This window comes from Diabrotica virgifera, chromosome 9 (assembly GCF_917563875.1).
Source record: "Diabrotica virgifera virgifera chromosome 9, PGI_DIABVI_V3a".
Taxonomy (NCBI): domain Eukaryota; kingdom Metazoa; phylum Arthropoda; class Insecta; order Coleoptera; family Chrysomelidae; genus Diabrotica; species Diabrotica virgifera.
The window spans coordinates 56,717,375-56,738,319 of NC_065451.1; the positions used below are offsets into that span (position 1 = coordinate 56,717,375).

General features: G+C 33.2%; 1 protein-coding gene across 1 annotated transcript in view; it reads left to right on the forward strand.

Moving 5' to 3' along the window:
• The window catches only part of LOC114339583 (dynein axonemal heavy chain 1-like), a 452,416-nt gene that overhangs the window by 328,792 nt on the left and 102,679 nt on the right, over nt 1–20,945 (forward strand). Inside the window, exon 13 of the mRNA XM_050660135.1 lies at nt 20,002–20,210. Within this exon, the coding sequence (XP_050516092.1) occupies nt 20,002–20,210 (209 nt within the window). The remainder of the gene's footprint in view (nt 1–20,001; nt 20,211–20,945) is intronic.

Below are 20,945 nucleotides of genomic sequence, written 5' to 3' on the forward strand. Positions count from 1 at the left end.
ATCTGTACTTCTAGCTCTGTCTGTAGTATCTTTGTAACATTTTTTTTATATACTAGGATCAGTAATTTACCCGTTGGATTAAATTTTAAACCCACTAGTACTCATTACGGGTACGCCTATGGCCGTTTCCGTAAATAGCTAAAATTGGCTATCATAACGGTACTGGCACAAATCGTTGTCGGTATGACCAACGCAAATAACTGGAGTCTATTATTATAAACGGAACCATTCTTTTATTGCAGTTTTGCGAACACAATGCTTTGGAAATAAACCTTGCCCTTATTTTATATAGCTCTTGCTATTGTTATCTGTTTCGCATAGAAACCTCCCAAAGTTTACTAAGATTCCGTTAGGTGTTCCATTCTATTCAAAGAGGGAATGGGCAATACCAGGTTTTATGATCATTTTCGGTTTCGGTAATATTTCAATTAACTTTCCCTTTCGAAAACCCCTGTTAGGTATTTTGACCTTCTTTTGCGGTATCTGTGTGATGTACGGTTAATTTACCTAAAACCAAACCAGGTCGGTTTTTTTGAAGTTCGATTTTTTGAGAGGGAGATATCCCCAGTTTTTTTTAAGGAAGAAGCATCGCAAAAAGATTGCGAAGGGGACTTATGGCTGGTTGCACCAACAGATCTTAAGTTCCAGATTAGCTAAGCTCTACTTATAAATAGGGCTTCTTTGAGTATCACTTACGTTTCACCATAATTTTGGCTTCTTACCTGATTATCAATTATATCTATTATTATATTATGGTATTCTTATTGTAATATATTATAATTATATTATATTAATTCTTATGATATTCTCGACTTAAGCTTAAGATCTGTTGGTGCAACCGGGCATTAGCGGCTGAATGGCTAGAAGTACAGACGTGTGTCTCTAGAGTACCGTATATCTTTCTTACCATCTACCTTACCTACAACATATCTTATCTGAGTGATATTCACTCTCGTATCGTATCTGTAATTGGATCTAACATCCGATTGGATTCAATTACCAAATAACTTCGGTGTTTGTTTACTAAGTAAAGTAAATAATATAGAGTCAGTGCAAATTAAGAGGCAGAGTATCTGTAAGTGTCTTAATAATCCTATCTAAAACTATTTCCAAAAATAGAGCAATCTAAGGGCTATCTACCTCAACATATCTTCATCTGTGGTTAAGGCTAACCTTCGATGAATCTCATCCGCGATTTCCTCAATAGTTTTTTATTCATTAGTAAACTTTTCATTATCGAAACCAAGTACATTAACTAATTCATTAATAGCTGTGCGATTGGCTTTTTGTTAATAAAACCAAGTGCGGGTTGGTTTTTGATTTTTGAACAGTAAACGTTTGTTAACTTGGTATGTTTTGCATTTTATTTTTATTATATCTTTGTACTTTATATCTTCTATTCAATCATTAAATTTACCATATCAGTTATCTCGAGATAAGCCCTAAAACAATAAAGAGAGGCTTTTCACGATCGATGCTTGATTTGTTTTTTATTCATAACCAGGCTCTCTTTACTGTGTTTTTAATTGTGCATGTTTTTGTTATAATATGTTACTTGTATTTATTCTATCATAATTTTGGTTTATTTCTAACTGTACACCACAACACATTAATTATTGGTGCAGTTTTGATGGGTGTATATACATTGTTTTCTCTTTATTTCTTGTGTTTTTTTTTGGACTCACCCTTCTGGTGAGCCATTTGTTAATGTATTGTTTTTTTATTTATTTCACTAGTTTTATTTATCTACTATTAATAAGTTCCCTGATAAAAGAAATTACCGCTAAATATGAACTAATTAACTGTCTATATCTTTTCTTGTAGTTGGTCTCAGAACCTCATTATCTTTTCTTACCTACCTGTTTTCGTTTCTAAGGTTTCTTAATTTTCCCCTTTCAACCCCAAAAAGTTAAGTGGCGCCCTGTATCTCTTCTCTTATCTTAGGTAACTTTACCTACCTATTTTTTATCTGTTTCTCTCTCTTCTCTTATCTACCTTCTCTTGTCTTATCTTTACCTATTTCTTCTATTGGCTCCCTTCCACGTTCCAAAAGCTAGTTTCGAACCCACGACTCGCTCTCCACCTACCATCTGGCTGCCGTCGCAGTGTCTCCATTGGTGACCTTTCTAGCACCATCCAAAAAAGGTTTCCGAGGTTACACATTTTTATGGCGCCCAACGCCCATTTTATGACGCCCAAGCAACGTGGAGCCTGATTATCTTCTTATTTTTCTTTATACATTCTTATCTAATCATTTTCTTAGTTATCTCTATACATTCATCTAACGCTCACGCTACACGTGCCCTGATCATTTTTCATTGTTCTATTTCCATTTATTTTCTCCTTCTATTTGCTTTATCTCTATCTCAGTTAATTCGTCATTTTCTTCTTACGTTCCTTCTGGAAACACACTACAAAAGTTTCTCCATTTTTAGCTACAAATTTTGAATTAAACCTGATCTTTTTTCGAGGTATTTATACTACATATTTTTATATTTTTTATTACCTGTAGACTCAAATTAAAAATGAATAATTTTGAAGTCAATTTTCTTACATTAGACGAGATTACTTATGAATTAAAAATCAAAGGAACTGTTACGAGTAGAAAAATAAAAGAAAAGAGGAAAATCCTCAAAAGATTATTGGTGAGGGATAACAGTAATCAATTTTATCTAGATACCTTAAATTTTGATAATGAAAAGACCGCCATTACAAAATCTATCGAGAATATTTCAAAGTTAGTTGAAGAATTTGAAGGTTCCTCAACAGATTCTTGTGTTCGACAAGTACAGTCTAGATTAATTCATTTGTTAGGTAGAATAGAACGCCTCCCTATCTCTGAGCCTGTTTCTGAGGAACATATATCTTTCCGCAATGAATCTAACGCTACTTGTCTGTTATTGGAGCAAGAGATAAATGATAAAATAATTCCTTTGTCTTCTAGTTCTTCTTCTGTCGAGGTTGTCTCTCCCCCTCCACAGATAATACATGTTTCTACTCCCGATGGAAATATCTCACAATATTCCATATTCAAATGGAATGTTAAGTTCAATGGCGACCCCAAGACTCTCTTTGAATTTATTAAACGAGTTAGTGAGTTGTCTGAATCTCGTAATGTTCCGAAAGACGTTCTGTTTAATTCGGCTATTGAATTTTTCTCTGGCGATGCCGCGGTGTGGTTTCGCAGTATTAAGTCCACTATAAATTCTTGGGATGGACTTATTCAACTCCTAAAATCCACTTTTCTATCTCCCGATGCCGACGAAGATCTTTGGGATCAAATCAAAAGTCGCAAACAAAAACGTAGCGAACCTATCGTCATTTTCGCCGCTCAAATGCTCTCTCTTTTTAATCGTTTATCTCGCGTATCTTCCGAATGCACAAAGTTAAGGATTATTCGTAAAAATATCTTACCGGAACATATCCCTCATGTCAGTTTGACAGAAATTAATACCGTGAGTGAACTAACTCAAACTGTTAAGAAGTTGGAAGATGCTAACCCCTCCTTGTTGGCAAACTTCTTCCAAAATTCAAAAGTGTCTGTTGTCGAGACTGATACTCCTCAGTCGAAGCGTCGTTCTCACAACAATACCTCAAATGCCATATCTTCTTCATCTACCTCTAATCACGAATCTAATTTACCTAATTCGAGTAATAAAAATACTTCGAAAGTAGTGTCCTGTTGGAACTGTCGAACTGTCGGCCAAACTTATCCCCATTGTAAGAAGGAACAACGGAACCGTTTTTGCTACAAATGTGGAAAACAGAATATGACAGTCCATACGTGTTCTTGTTCAAAAAACTAGTTAGTCGAGTTTGTTCTGTCGGTGCAATCTCGTTACCTTTCCGCCCTAGCAAATCCGACGTTAAAGTTCAAAATAAGTGGGCTAAGTGGTTAAAGAGCGTCAAACATTTCTATCATAATAATGGTGCGAAAATTGCCCCTGTACTAATTAATAAAATTAGCGATTCCCGACCGCACATTTCTGTGTCTATTTTCTCGAGAAATTTTACAGTTCTTCTAGATACTGGGTGTTCTATCACCATAGTAGGTTCTAACGGTATTAAATTCCTGGAATCCAATAACTTATGTGTAAATCCATCTCAACATCAAAACATTTCTCTAACTGATGGGTCTAATCGCACTGTTACAGGTGTAGTCGACCTTCCTATCTTAGCTAACGATGTCTGTGATATCATTAAATCACTAATAGTACCTACGTTACCTTATACATTTATCCTCGGTAGCAATTTCGTTAAGACTTTCGCTCTTATTATAGATTTTTCTAAAAATACCTGGCTTACCGGCGATAATGACCCACAAACTTTTACCGATATTGATAATGAACTGGATGAAGTATCTTTATGTACTATCGATGATTTAAGTCCCGATCAAAGACGTGTCGCGACTAGCACTATTGAATCTTTCTCGCAAATTAGCAATATGAATGGATTAGGCCGCACGGATAAAATCCAAATGAATATTGATACCGGTGACGCGAAACCTTTCAAAAAACGCGCGTTCCCCATGTCCCCCTATATGTCCAAAATTCTCAACGAAGAATTAGACGAAATGCTTAATTTAGGTGTCGTTGAACCCACTAATAGTTCATGGAGTTCGCCAGTACTCCTAGATAAGAAAACTAACGGCGAGTATCGCTTTTGTTTCGACGGTAGAGCTCTCAATGGGGTAACTAAACGAGACTCGTACCCCTTGCCTAATATTGATAGGATTCTTTATTTACTGAAAGGTAGCAGATTTATAAGTTCCGTTGACTTGAGAAAAGCTTTCTGGCAAATCCCTTTAGATCCCTCTTCGAGAGAAAAAACAGCCTTCAGTGTCATCGGAAGAGGTTCCTTTCAATTTACCGCCATGCCTTTTGGTTTATGCAATTCGGCTCAAACTCAACAGAGATTAGTCGATGCAATTTTCGGTCCTAAATATGAACCGAACATATTTTGTTATCTTGACGACATCATCATTTGTTCCGACAATTTCGAAGAACATATTAAATTGTTATCTGAGATTAAAAATAGGTTAAAAGAGGCCAAATTAACTATCAATGTCGATAAGTGTGAATTTTTCAAGTCTGAACTAAAATTTCTGGGTTACATTGTAGGAGATAATCTCTTAAGAACTGATCCAGAAAAAGTCTCTGCAATGATTAATTATCCTCGTCCAAAAACTTTTACGGAAGTTAAAAGATTTATTGGGATGTGCTCTTGGTATAGGCGATTTATAAATAATTTTTCGACCCTTGTCTCTCCTATAAATGACCTATTAAAAGGTAAAAAGAAGAAACATTCCGTAGAATGGACTGATTCCGCTGAAGACTCCTTTATTTTAATTAAGGATGCTCTTATCTCCGCCGCTGTCTTAACTCAACCTGATTTTTTAAAGCCTTTTATTATCCAATGTGACGCTAGCGATACTGGCTTAGGAGGTGTCTTAACACAATCCGTCGATGGTTCGGATGTAGTTATTGCCTATGCTAGTCGTACTTTATCTAGGGCTGAACGAAACTACTCTGTCACTGAGAGAGAATGTTTAGCCGTAATTTTCGCTATTGAGAAATTTCGTCCTTATATCGAAGGAGTCAAATTTCAAGTAATTACCGACCATCATTCCCTGTTGTGGTTAAAAAACATTAGCAATCCTTCTGGCAAACTTGCGCGTTCGGCTATGCGCTTACGTCAGCATGATTTTGAGCTTATTCATCGTAAAGGAACTTCACATATCGTCCCCGATGCTCTAAGTCGCATGTTTACTAACGAATCTATGTTAGAAAAACCACAAATATCTTATCTGGAAGTCGACAAGGACCGAATCGATCCCTGGTTCGATGATTTTGGCTCTAAAATTTTATTAGAGCCCAACAAGTATCCTCAGTGGAAAGTCGAGGATGACTTTGTCTATAAATTAATCCCTTCCAAATTACTGGTTTCCACCAATAATACAGAGTGGAAAATTTTAGTACCGAAACCCCAAAGAAATGATATTATCACTTCTTCTCACGACTGATATCGAATAAGCACACATGCTTTTTGATCGATCCTGACAAATAGTAAATTTAACTTACAAAAACCAATCATAGTATTCTTACACTACGTTAACATAAAGTATAATAGTGTTAGTTAAGTGTGTATAGAAAAACATTTTCTGTGAGTACATATTTTTCTATTAATAAGTATTTCATAACCAAAGAATTTTATAAAACCGTCAATAAACAACACCAGTCATTGATCGACACCAATTTTTTGTCTTTAAAGACAATTACCAAAATCCGAAGCGGAACAGGTCCGTACTTAGGAAAATCAAATGGTGTTGAGAAATGGAATTCGACGTCACTAATAATAGCGATGAATCATTATCGCAATTCACATCACAAAAACCTTTATCTTACTCTGCTGCAGCTAGTAGACAAAAAGAAACAATCTATCCATCCAAGCTACAAGCAGTAGTTTTTAATTCTCTCAACGATGTTAAATTAGAAGAATACTTGTTAGCGGTAGGAGCTTTAGTTAGTCCAAAACACATTATTTTTTCATCAAGAATCACCAACAATCGTATCTGTATCTATTTCTCAACCAAACAAGTCGTAGATGAATTTTTTTCAAACAGTAGAGGTTTCATCACTGTAAACAATACACAAATTCAAGTCCGTAGACTAATTACTCCAAGTGAAAGACTCCTAATATCCAATGTTTCTCCCACTATCCCGCATAAGGTAATAGAAAACGAACTACTGCTCTTAGGGCTAAAACCAACTTCATCAATGTCATTTTTGCGAATAGGAACCAACAATCCTGAATACAAACATGTACTCAGTTTCCGTCGACATATTTACGTATCTCCACCCACAGGTCCAATTCCCGATACCATTTTAATAACTCATGAAGATACTACAAATCGAATTTTTTTGACATTAGACAACTTATGTTTCATTTGCAAACAACATGGCCATATTTCCAGTAGTTGCTCAGTAAATGTAAATCACTCAGAAACAGCTGTCCCAACTGCTACACTTTCAAACAAAAACGAACCTAGTACAGTAACTTCAACAGAAACGACTGCTATTACACCTTCAACAACATGCACTTCTACAAACATATCAAATAATTCAACGCCACTAACAAAAATATTATCTACAACCAACCTAACACCTCTTGATACATCAACTACAGATAATACAATGCCAGTGATATCTAAACCAAATATATCCACCTCATCAGCCCCCTCACCTCACATAGTCATAACTAACCAGCCTTCATCTTCCAGTCTAAGCAATAATTCTTGCTCGGTTAATGAAAATAAAGAGAATCCAGCACCAAAAGAATTTAGCGTATCCAACGAAGAAAATACATCTAAATCATCCTCCAAACGAACTGTATCTGAAGCAATATCACCCCCGATTGAGACATCAGCTAGTGACGATGTATTTTCAAAGCCAACTCAGAAACAAAAAAGAATAAAAACAAAAATATCAACAATACCATTAGAAACGCTAATGCAACCAATTAAAGAATTATTCAATTCCGAAAAGCAAATATTAACTTTTGAGGAAACAGTTGATTTATTTGAAAACGCTCATGGAACAAAAGATGTTATCAGCGTTGTAAATAAATATACAGTAGACATTCTAGGATTTAAAAAACTCATAACCAAAATTCATTCATATACATCCGAACGCTCATTAAAATTGAAATGTACAAAGCTTAACAAAAAAATTACGAGACAGCTCACAAAAGACAACTACGAGGATGAAGAACCTGACACGGATACATCGACTGAATTATCCCAGGAGCTGAACATTCAATAATTATAACTATAACATTCAACAAACTAACAAAATTTTCTAAATCCTATCATATATATACAGACGCTTCTAAAACATCTACTGGAGTTGGGGCAGCTGTCATTACTCCAAATAGTACACTTGAGTATAAACTACCATCCTTAAGCTGTATACATACTGGCGAGCTATACGCCATCTATCAATCTCTCGTTCATATTAACTCCAGTAATATATCCAATGCTCTTATAATGACCGATTCCCTCAGTTCCATCCATACCATTAACCAACTGTACACGAAGCATCCAATTGCTCTCCTAATTAAAAAAGAAATAGCTACCATTCAAAACAACAACCATATTGTACAATTCCTATGGGTTCCTTCACACATTGGCCTCCAAGGAAATGAAGCGGCGGATCGGACAGCCCAACAAGCCAGGGACAGTGAAACCGCGAGTGAAGTGAGAGATGTAGTTCTTAATGATTTAAAATCATTTATTAAAGTGAAAGTCAAAAATCTGTGGCAAAACCAGTGGGACAGTTCAACTTCAAAACTTCGCGAAGTGAAAACGTTTGTAAAACCGTGGAAATCTCAAATTCACAACAGAACTCACCATGACATTGTTACTCGCCTTCGTCTAGGACATACCCGACTTACCCACGGACACATAATTGGTCACACTAATCCCACTTTATGTGAAAACTGTAATATCCCACTAAGTGTTAAGCATGTACTTGCAGAGTGTCCAAAATACCAGTTGCAGAGACAGAACAACCACATCATCCGATCAACAAGTGTAATCTTAGGAGAAAATTGTAAAATTGAACACTTGGTAAAATTCCTTAAAGATATCAATGTATTTAACAAAATCTAACATCTGTAAATAAATTACCTTATGTATATGTATATGTCGCTAATAACCTCCGAGGTTGATGCGACTATTTTGTAAAATAAAAAAAAAAAAACTTCTTGTCACGATCCCCCTACCTGTGCCCATTTCGGCTATTTCAAAACTCTTAATCGGATTCAAGAGTTGTACTATTGGCTCAAAATGCGGAAAGATGTACTTCGTTTTGTTAGGTCTTGTAAAACTTGTGGAGCTCAAAAGATGTCGACTTTAGCTCCCATGGGTTTAATGGGACGAGAGAAATCCGCTCGGTTCCCTTGGCAAATAATTGCCGTGGATCTTATTGGTCCGCTTCCTGGCTCAAAAAGAGGATACACTTTTCTTCTTGTTGTTACCGACTGGTTTTCGAAATTTACGTTGATCCATTCTTTGCGGAAAGCTACAACGCAAAATATCGTTAATTATCTTGAAAACGACGTTTTTCTTATGTTCGGAGTCCCTCAATTTCTTATATGCGATAACGCCCGAAATCTTAATAATTCTTCGTTAAAGAATTTATGTAATAGGTATAAAGTCCAAAAAATATGGTTTAATGCCGTCTATTCGCCCCAGTGCAACTTTGTTGAACGTAGCAATAAAACCATAGGAACTGCTATCAGGTGTTACATTAAAGACCATTCCGATTGGGATAAAGAGATTTCAAAAATTCGTCAAGCCATCAATACCGCTAGACACGAAGTCACGAAATATGCCCCATCTTTTCTCAATTTTGCTAGGTATGTCCCTATTGCCGGTAATTATTATTCTTCATCTGCAGAGAATAATTCCCTATCTTCCGTTACCTCCGATCAACATGATCAATATGTTTCCGAAATACAAGGATTAAGTGAAGTATTTGAGGAAATACAACTTAATCTGAATAATGCGTATCAACGCAATGCTAAGACATATAACTTACGGCGACGCGATGTACAATTTCACTTCGGTGACACGGTATGGAGACGAAATAAAGTGCTATCAAAAGCCGTTGATAAATTTATGTCAAAATTAGCACCCAAATATATCTTATGCACGGTAGTTAAAAAGCTATCTCCCCTCGTATATACGTTGAGAAATCCCGATGGTTCAAACGCTGGCAACTGGCATATTAAGGATTTGAAACCATATGTCGGGGATTCTGATGATTCTTCGAGTGATGATCAATCCGATCAGGACTAGATTGTTTACCAGATATTATCTGTAGGCATATCTATCTATTCACATATGGATATTATTTTTTTTTAATTTTCTCTCGTCTACCCCCTTGATTACCCCCCAAAGGTCACATATATCTTTGAGTACGGTTAGTGAAAAAATATCACAATACCGTTATCTATTCGATCTGCGGGTGAGCTGAGCACTCGCTGATTTCTAGTATCTTACCGTTGAGTGAAAATCACTCAAACTATGTAATTATCTCTGAGCAAAACTCATTACCTTACCGTTAAGTGGAAAATCACTTAGATTATCTTTGAGTAAAGTGCATTTATCTTTGCTCACTATATTATCGTTAAGTGGAAAACCACTCAAACTATCGATGCGAAAGCACCCTATCTGGTCAGTAAATGGAAAATCATTTGCTTACGGTACCGTGAAAGTTATAAGAACCTTGATCACGTTGTTATACTTTTAGTATCTATATAGTAGTTATAGTAACTCCTATATTACCTATTATAGTTTTTAGTTTTTATAAGAAGTCCTTTATGGATTTATCAACACAAAATGGCGATAATTTATTTATGATCTGACATACAACCAGTGATGAATCGAGCTACCATGAGTGAATCGTAAGAATATAATTCTCGACGTAAACTTTATTTTTCTTCTTCCATATTTCGGAATCTGTTTTGACCTTACTAGTTGTCACGAGAGGAACGGCTAGGAAGATGATCTGGGATTCGTTCGCTAGGGACCTGTTGAGCTTTTAAGGAAGATAGACAGATTCTTCTTAAATCTTCTTACTCTTTCATTCTTTCTTTTAGTACTTATGGTGTCTACCAGACCCTTTTCCCTGATATGACTTAGAAGTTTTCGTATGTTAACTTCAATCCGATTGTGACTTAACCGAATGTGTCCCTAAATTTAATTTAGGCGTGTGATACGCGTAGCTATCAACTGACAACCATGTACTTACTTCTTTCTTCTTCTTCTGTTTTTTTACATTTAGTTGAGTTTTTTATTTATTCTTTTGTGATATTCACTTTGGCATAGGTATCTCAATGACTTTAAGATTTTATCGAGCGTTGTTAATTTAGCCATTTTAATACCATATCTTTAATTAGATATTTCCTAAAAATATCTCATTCTCTAATTTATCTTGCCGAAATACTCATGACTACCGAATTCGATGTTATTTCTTCGATAGGTAGTCCTGTTAAATTGACGTTTACTTTAGATGCCTTTGTTATCCTGACGTTGGGTTACCTCCTTCGTTAATGATGATAACGTTTTTATATCTTTATATTTATCTTATATATTTCTCGAGGCACGTTCCTCGAATAGTTTAAAGGGCATAAAAAAATGTATCCTTAGGTTTTTATCAGAAACCACTGTCCTTCCTCTTCACCGGTTTCGTCTCTTGGGAGGGGGCTGTGTAACATTTTTTTATATACTAGGATTAGTAATTTACCCGTTGGATTAAATTTTAAACCCACTAGTACTCATTGCGGATACGCCTATGGCCGTTTCCGTAAATAGCTAAAATTGGCTATCATAACGGTACTGGCACAAATCGTTGTCGGTATGACCAACGCAAATAACTGGAGTCTATTATTATAAACGGAACCATTCTTTTATTGCAGCTTTGCGAACACAATGCTTTGCAAATAAACCTTGCCCTTATTTTATATAGCTCTTGCTATTGTTATCTGTTTCGCATAGAAACTTCCCAAAGTTTACTAAGATTCCGTTAGGTGTTCCATTCTATTCAAAGAGGGAATGGGCAATACCAGGTTTTATGATCACTTTCGGTTTCGGTAATATTTCAATTAACTTTCCCTTTCGAAAACCCCTGTTAGGTATTTTGACTTTCTTTTGCGGTATCTGTGTGATGTACGGTTAATTTACCTAAAAACCAAACTAGGTCGGTTTTTTTGAAGTTCGATTTTTTGAGAGGAAGATATCCCCACTTTTTTTAAGGAAGAAGCATCGCAAAAAGATTGCGAAGGGGACTTAGCGGCTGAATGGCTGGAAGTACAGACGTGTGTCTCTAGAGTAACGTATATCTTTCTTACCATTTACCTTACCTACAACATATCTTATCTGAGTGATATTCACTCTCGTATCGTATCTGTAATTGGATCTAACATCCGATTGGATTCAATTACCAAATAACTTCAGTGATTGTTTACTAAGTAAAGTAAATAATATAGAGTCAGTGCAAATTAAGAGGCAGAGTATCTGTAAGTGTCTTAATAATCCTACCTAAAACTATTTCCAAAAATAGAGCAATCTAAGGGCTATCTACCTCAACATATCTTCATCTGTGGTTAAGGCTAACCTTCGATGAATCTCATCCGCGATTTCCTTAATAGTTTTTTATTCATTAGTAAACTTTTCATTATCGAAACCAAGTACATTAACTAATTCATTAATAGCTGTGCGATTGGCTTTTTGTTAATAAAACCAAGTGCGGGTTGGTTTTTGATTTTTGAACAGTAAACGTTTGTTAACTTTGTATGTTTTGCATTTTATTTTTATTATATCTTTGTACTTTATATCTTCTATTCAATCATTAAATTTACCATATCAGTTATCTCGAGATAAGCCCTAAAACAGTAAAGAGAGACTTTTCACGATCGATGCTTGATTTGTTTTTTATTCATAACCAGGCTCTCTTTACTGTGTTTTTAATTGTGCATGTTTTTGTTATAATATGTTACTTGTATTTATTCCATCATAATTTTGGTTTATTTCTAACTGTACACCACAACACATTAATTGTTGGTGCAATTTTGATGGGTGTATATACATTGTTTTCTCTTTATTTCTTGTGTTTTTTTTTTGGACTCACCCTTCTGGTGAGCCATTTGGTAATATATTGTTTTTTTATTTATTTCACTAGTTTTATTTATCTACTATTAATAAGTTCCCTGATAAAAGAAATTACCGCTAAATATGAACTAATTAACCCTTAAGTACTAACATCTTAAATCAATGGCGCAAACACTAACTAACCGCCTGACAGACGGGTTTCACATTTTACTGGTTATTTTTCTTTTGTTAAATATTATAATGCAAAAAAATATTTCGATGACTTACTGAAAGTATTACTTATCTAAAAAACACAGTAATTGATCTAGTTTTTCTGTATTTATTAAAATACAAAACATTATAACAAGAATGGAAGGATTGTCTGTGCGACTTTTTATTCCTGAAAAAAAGTGTGATAAAAATGAAACAAATTAAAGAATCTTGATAAAAATTTATAATCGAGTTAAACAAGGAGTAATAAACATGAAAATAAAAAAAAATTTAAAAAATATTAAAACAAAAAAAACTGACAGGCACTAAAATTTGTACAGTGTAGCAATGGTAGTCAGTGGCAACATTTTCATCACAAATTGATCCCACTTCGCTTACGTCGTCTTCTACCTCATCAAGTCATTTCAAAAGAGTTTCCTCATAGTCTTTATCCCCTTATTTGAACTTTTTGACGAACTGGGGCACATTATGTTTAATGACGAACTGGGCACAAACACTAACACCCCGTCTATTAGACGGAAATCACACTTTGAGTCTAAATATCTTTCGAATAACAACCTGCAGCAAATTGCCGAATTCAATACTAGTAAATAACAACATAACTTGAAAAGTCATAAACGGATGACCTTCAAATTTTTCTAGGAATGGAAATATCCCACTTTCAACAAACGATGCCGTCTGAGAGACGGTGTGTTAGTACTTAAGGGTTAACTGTCTATATCTTTTCTTGTATTTGGTCTCAGAACCTCATTATCTTTTCTTACCTACCTGTTTCCGTTTCTAAGGTTTCTTAGTTTTCCCCTTTCAACCCCAAAAAGTTAAGTGGCGCCCTGTATCTCTTCTCTTATCTTAGGTAACTTTACCTACCTATCTTTTTATCTGTTTCTCTCTCTTCTCTTATCTACCTTCTCTTGTCTTATCTTTACCTATTTCTTCTATTGGCTCCCTTCCACGTTCCAAAAGCTAGTTTCGAACCCACGACTCGCTCTCCACCTACCATCTGGCTGCCGTCGCAGTGTCTCCATTGGTGACCTTTCTAGCACCATCCAAAAAAAGGTTTCCGAGGTTACATCTTACCATTGAGTTTTTTGACAGGTTTTCATCTCTGCTGTTTCTAGCATTCGTTTTGTCCTCTCTGTGTCAGCTCGTATTACTGCCGCATATACTATTTCTGGTCTGATTGTAAATTCCGCCTTCCATTTCTTTTCCGATATTTTTATTTCTCCATATTGTTTCATTCACGCAACCTGCGGCTATGTTTGCTTTATTCACTTGATCTTCCACTTCTGTTTCGAGCTTTCCGTAGCTGGATAGTGTAATGCCTACACCATTAAACTTCATCACCTTTTTAGTCCAGGGGGATCTGTTTTGAGATGGACGTTGAGAGGTGACTCTACTTTTTTTGCAGAAATTGCTTGAAATTAACCCATATACTAATAATTGAGTTATCCTCCCACTCAAAAAGGTCCGGAACATTGTTTAAATGCTCAAAATATCAAAAACTGAAGGAAAAATTCGATTTTCTCTTCGTTTTTTGATTATAACTTTAAACGGAATACACGGAATGGAATTTACTGTATTCAATTCCGAGAAAAATTATGCTAACATAAAAGTTGTATAATTAAATTTCCTACAATATACGATTGGTTAAAATTTTTTAACATTGTTACCCTTGTTGCAAAAGAGCAATAATTGCGAAAAAAACATAAAAAACAAGTATTTGCATTTTACGTTTTTCATCCATTTCTGCTAAACTTAGGACCTTCATATTTCACCCAGAAAAACTTTATGATATGATCAAACAATACTGTAAAAGTTAAGACTGGTTCAATAGATTTTTCAAAATAAATTTTGCAATCCAGCTTTTTAAAAATTGTTTAAAAATAGAAGAAGACTGTAGCTTTTATTTGCAATTTGCAAAATTAAAATCAGTTAACTACCACGGAGTCAGGAATTTTTTTAAATAAACATTAATTTTTGGTGCTACGCGCAGGACAGCGGTGTTCGATTCACACAAGTTGATTTCCACCAAAATTTCTTCCAATTTTTATCTAATATATTATTTTCTTACTCTATATTTTGTTGGATGTTCATATTTTAATTCCTAAAAATCAAACTAATTTGATTATTGTTTGTGAAAAATTGTTTAAACAATTGCATATAATTAAAAATAATACGCTTTTATTTTCTAAGTTAAAATATATGAACAAAGAAAGATTTTGCTAAAAAAATTGTTATTTCAAATGACAGAGTATGTGTTTTTATTTTGCAATAAACAAATTTATTTATTTATTTTGAAATGTAATAAAAATTAATCAATCATTATCAAAGGTCATTGGAATGCCCAATCAGAGCGAACGTATCCGCTCTCCTGCGCGTAGCACCAAAAATTAATGTTTATTTAAAAAATTCTTGACGCCGTGGTGGTTAACCTATTTTAATTCTGCAAATTGCAAATAAATGGTACAGTATTCTTTTATATGGTGTAAAAAATGTAACTTGCTGTCTGCTTTATTTTCAGTGCTGCAACATTTTGAAAAATGAATAATTTTTGCGAAAGCTGGATTGCAAAATTTATTTTACAAAATCTAATAAACTGATCTTAATGGAATTTACAGTATTGTTTCATCATATCATAATGTTTTTTTAAATGAAATATGAAGGTTCTAATATTATAGTAAATTTAATTACACAATTTTATGTCAGTGCAACTTTTATCGAAAATGAATACTTTTAAAATTATAATCAAAAAACCAAGAAAAAAATCGAATTTCTCCTTCATTTTTTGATATTTTGATTATTTAAACAATGTTCCGGACCCTTTTGAGCGGTAGGATAACTCAAATATTATTATATGAGTTATTTTAAAGACATTTCTGCAAAAAAATATGAGTCACCTCTCAACATCCAAATGTACTAATACAGGGTGATTGATTAGCAGGGTAAAGCTCAATAGCTCCGCTATAGTAATAGATAGCAATAAAAGTTAATCACAAAAATTTTAGCCACCTAAGAGCTTCCCATTACAAAATTAGTTAAAATGTTACAGGGTGTTCGATAACACAGTGACAGACCAAACTTATGTTTTTTTAAAAGGAACACCCTATATTTTATTTTAAATTCATAATCCTGTTAACTTCTCCATCACAAAAATATAAAGGTTTGTTATGTTATACAGAGTATTTACAAAGTTATAAACAATTTTATATGAAAATCGTAACAAGTTCAACTCCCTATATAAATAAAAATAAGCAAAACAACAATGGTTTATTAATGCCATATTTTTTAACGTATTGTCAAAATTTTCAAGAATGGTCGATATCGCTAATTTTCTTTATATCAAATACAGGGTGAGTCAAAAGGCAAGTACATTATTTTCTCAGTAATTTTAAATGGAGCACCCTGTATTTTATATCACTATTGAAAAGTACCATTACCGTACTTTAATTTTTAGATAACATTCCCTATGTCTAAATTTATTAGTTTTCGAGATATTTTCATTTTTCGCTGGACCAGTAGCGTGGCCACCCAAATCACCAGAATTTAATAAACTGGACTGATTTTTCTGGGGTTACGTTAATAATGAAGTTTATAAAATACCTCCAACAACAAGGAATGAGATGAGAAATAGAATACAAAGTGTATTTCGATGTGTTAATTTACAAATGCTCCGTAGAGTAAGTAGCTCATTCAATGATCGTTTTTAGGCGTACATAAATGTGTTAGGAGATAATTTTTAACACCTTATGTAATGAAATATTAAAAATATTTTATTAAAAGTAGCTTCTAATTTTTTCAAACATGTTTTTTTGCAAAATGTATTACTGATAAATTATGTTTCGTTCTTTATTTGTTACATTGTTACATTTACATACAAACGTAGTGTTTAATTGTCTTCACAAAATATTTTATTTTGTGTTTGTGTGTTTTTTGTAAAATTTATTACTAATTTTCTTTGTTTATTTGTTGCATTTACATAAAAAGATAGTTTTTAATGTTTTCAAAAATGTTGCATGTAGTGGTTGGGTTTTTGTTTGTAAAATGTATTACTAATAAATTATTTTTATTTCTTTATTTGCTACAGTGTTACATTGATTACCGGATTGATAATCGGTAATCTTCAATTGTCAATTCAGTCATGGCTTACTTAAAATTTAAATAAATTTAAACACCTAAAATAATTTGCTCTGAAAAATGAAAATATCTCGAAAACTAATAAATTTGGGCATAGGGAATGTTATATAAAAATTAAAGTACGTTAATGTTACTTTTTAATAATGATATAAAATACAGGGTGTTCCATTTAATATTACTGAGAAAATAATGTACTTGCGTTTTGACTCACCCTGTATTTGATATAAAGAAAATTAGCAATATCAATAATTTTTAAAAATTTTAAAAATAAATAAAAAAATAAGGCATTAATAAACCATTGCTGTTTTGCTTATTTTTATTTATACAGGGAGTTGAACTTGTTATGATTTTCATTCAAAATTGGTTATAACTTTGTAAATACCCTGTATAACATTACAAACCTTTTAGACAAGGCGAAAACGGCGGGTTCGAAGGGAAAAATATTCCCATGAAATTTTTTTGCATATTCACATTCGTGAGACATCCCAGAATAAGGTTCAAGAAGTCGCCCACGTGAAAAGTGGGCCAATTTAAAAAAAAAAAAAATTTTAATCAAATTGCAAGAATCTATATTTTTAGCCCGAACAATTTTTTCTTTAATTTTTTGGACCATTCTGGACAAAAAAGGTCTCATAATTTTTCTCTAAAGTTGATCGTTTTCGACTTGTAAGCAATTTAAAATTGAAAAAAACGAAAAATGGCGATTTTCAAGGCTTAATAACTCGGTTAACAGTTATTATTATGAAAGTCAATATATAACTAAATTAAAGTTTAAAGCCCCCCCTACAAGATCCTGAAGAAATTTTTGTCATTATTTTATCACTAAGCTGTTATTTTTAAGTAATAATAATAAGCGCAATGCACGTGTGCAGGGCTGTAAATGCTGAGTGCGAGAGAGAAGCCATTCCAGCAGTCCAATTGTGCATCTTACTCGCACTCACATTTACAGCAGCGTCAATACGATATAACCACTTATTGTTATTAATTAAAAATAACAGCTTAGTAGTAAATTAATGACACATATTTCTTCAGGATCATGTAACGGCGACTTTAAGCTTTGATTTAGTCACTTTCTGACTTTCAAAATAATAATTTTTGACCGAGTTATTAAGTCTTAAAAATGGCCATTTTCGCGTTTTTCAAATTTTAACATGCTTATAACTCGAAAAAGATCAACTTTAGATAAAAATTATAAGAGACCTTTTTTGTCCAGAATGGTCCAAAAAATCTAAAAAAAATTAGTCCGCGCCAAAAATATTGATTTTTGCAATTTGATTAAAAAAAATTGTTAAAAAAAAATTGGCCCACTTTTCTCGTGGGCGACTTCTTGAACCTTATTCTGGGATGTCTCACGAATGTGATTATGCAAAAATATCTCATGGGAATATTTTTCCCAACGAACCCGCCGTTTCCGGCTTGTCTATTTATATTTTTGTGATGGAGAAGTTAACAGGATTTCGAACATAAAATAAAATATAGAGTGTTCTATTTAAAAAAACATAAGTTAGGTCTGCCACTGTGTTATCGAACACCCTGTAACATTCTAACTAATTTTGTGTTGTTCTGAAGCTATTTCCTTGTGGCATTTTTATGATTAATTATTTATATGGGAAATAAGCCACAATTAAAATGAAAAAAATAATTTTATTAACGTTTCGACGCCCAAATCGGGTGCCGTTGTCAAAATACAAAATATTACTAAAATAAACTAAAGTGTTGTTGCTAAGCAAAAAAATTCTTCTAATAATTTATTTAATCTCACTCATTTATATTGGCAATTCAGACATATATTATACATTTTAAAGTAGAAGACTTTAAAATGATATTGCCAATATTTATGAGTTGCGTTCCTGGGACGACTTACTGAAAGATAGTTCATTCGATTACATGAAATTAACCCCAACTCAAGAATATGCGTCATAAAAAATTATAGCATGTGATATGTCTTTAAAAAGACAACTAAATTCTACTTTAAAATGTATAATATATGTCTGAATTGCCAATATAAATGAGTGAGATTAAATAAATTATTAGAAGAATTTTTTTGCTTAGCAACAACACTTTAGTTTATTTTAGTAATATTTTGTATTTTGACCACGGCACCCGATTTGGGCGTCGAAACGTTAAGAGGAAACAGTAGCGATCAACAGGTAGCGAAAACGCGTTCCAAGATTGCGGCTGTAATTTTGAATATTTTTTCGAGATATTTGGCACACGTATTCGTAATATAATAAAGAATGGCTGTACAGAGCCCAATTTGAAAAATATATTAATGTGTAAAAATTACTCTGTAATTAAATACAATATTAAAAAAACGAGCCTGTACCGCCATTAAGAAGAACAAAAAAATACACTTTCTTTAAATAAACTTTTTTATCCGATGCCTAGATTTTGTGTCATATTGGAACTACTAAAATTTTTTATTTCATTAGTAGTTCCAAAATGACAAAAAATCTAGGTATCGGATAAAAAGTTTATTTGAAGAAACTGTATTTTTTTTGTTCTTCTTAATGGCGGTACAGGCTCGTTTTTTTAATATTGTATTTAATTACCGAGTAATTTCCACATATTAATATATTTTTCAAATTGGGCTCTGTACCAACGCGTTTGGAACGCGTTTTGGCTACCTGTTGATCGCTACTGTATCACCTAAAATTATTTTTTTCATTTTAATTGTGGCTTATTTCCCATATAAATAATTAACTAATTTTGTAATATCAAGCTCAAAGGTGGCTAAAATTTTTATTATTATTTTTTATTGCCATCTATTTCTATAGCGGAGCTATTGAGCTTTACCCTACTAATCAATCACCCTATATTTTTACAGATGCGCCCTGGTCTAGTTGTATTATCTGACCCTCCAGCTCTAATTTACATCTTAGTAGATTTGCTGTTATAACAAAACATTATGTCATGTCCTAAATAGTTCATATAATTTACAAATTTGTATCGATATAAATAAACTAATATTTTTTTTCATTTAGATTAAATCTGAGTCATTTCTCGAAGACCTGAATAATATTCTTAACTCCGGCGATGTTCCCAACATCTACCAACCTGACGAACTAGATAAGATCTACCAAAGTATGAAAGGACTCGTTCAAGAAATGGGATTAACAGCAACAAAATCCAATTTATTTGCTGTATATCAGAAGGAAGTGAGAACAAACTTACACAATGTAATTACTATGAGGTAAGTTTAAGATGTATAAGCTTAACAGTTTACATAGTTTAAAATTAGGTATTTACCTTAGGTTGGCATTTAAAGTAATTAAATATCAAAGAAGCGTGTTGTAATTTAATATTTTTGCTAAACCATGACGGTTAGATAAACTAATATAAGCAAGCATATTACTAAAGAAGTAGAATTCAAAACATAATCCATAAATCTTCCATAAATTTTAAATTCCAGAAAAATGCAATAAATCACAACAGAACATAATTTGTAATATACACTCCTGGCCAAAAATATCCGGACACCTTAAAAATGGGTCATTTTTTATGTCACGTGTCTCCTACAACTGTTGTCCGATTTTAGTGATTTTTTTTGTATGTTATAGCCTTATTCTTTAGGAATCTCTATGTAGTAATACTGTTGCTGAACGGGTAAATTTGTCCTTTTTCCTCAAAGTTCGGAGCACCCTGTGGAATATTCTAGAATTTAAAAGTATTGAAATTAAAACTCAATTGTAGCCTTAGGCTTTCTTAACATTCTGTTTTCCGACTTATTCACTTATGTTGTTTAATGAAAACGTTAGGTACTTTAACAACTAGCCATGTTCTTTATCAATACAGGGTGTTTCTAAATAAGTGCGACAAACTTTAAGGGTTAATTTTGCATGAAAAAATAATGACAGTTTGCTTTATAAACATATGTCCGCAAATGCTTCGTTTCCGAGATACGGGATGTTGAATTTTTTCTTACACA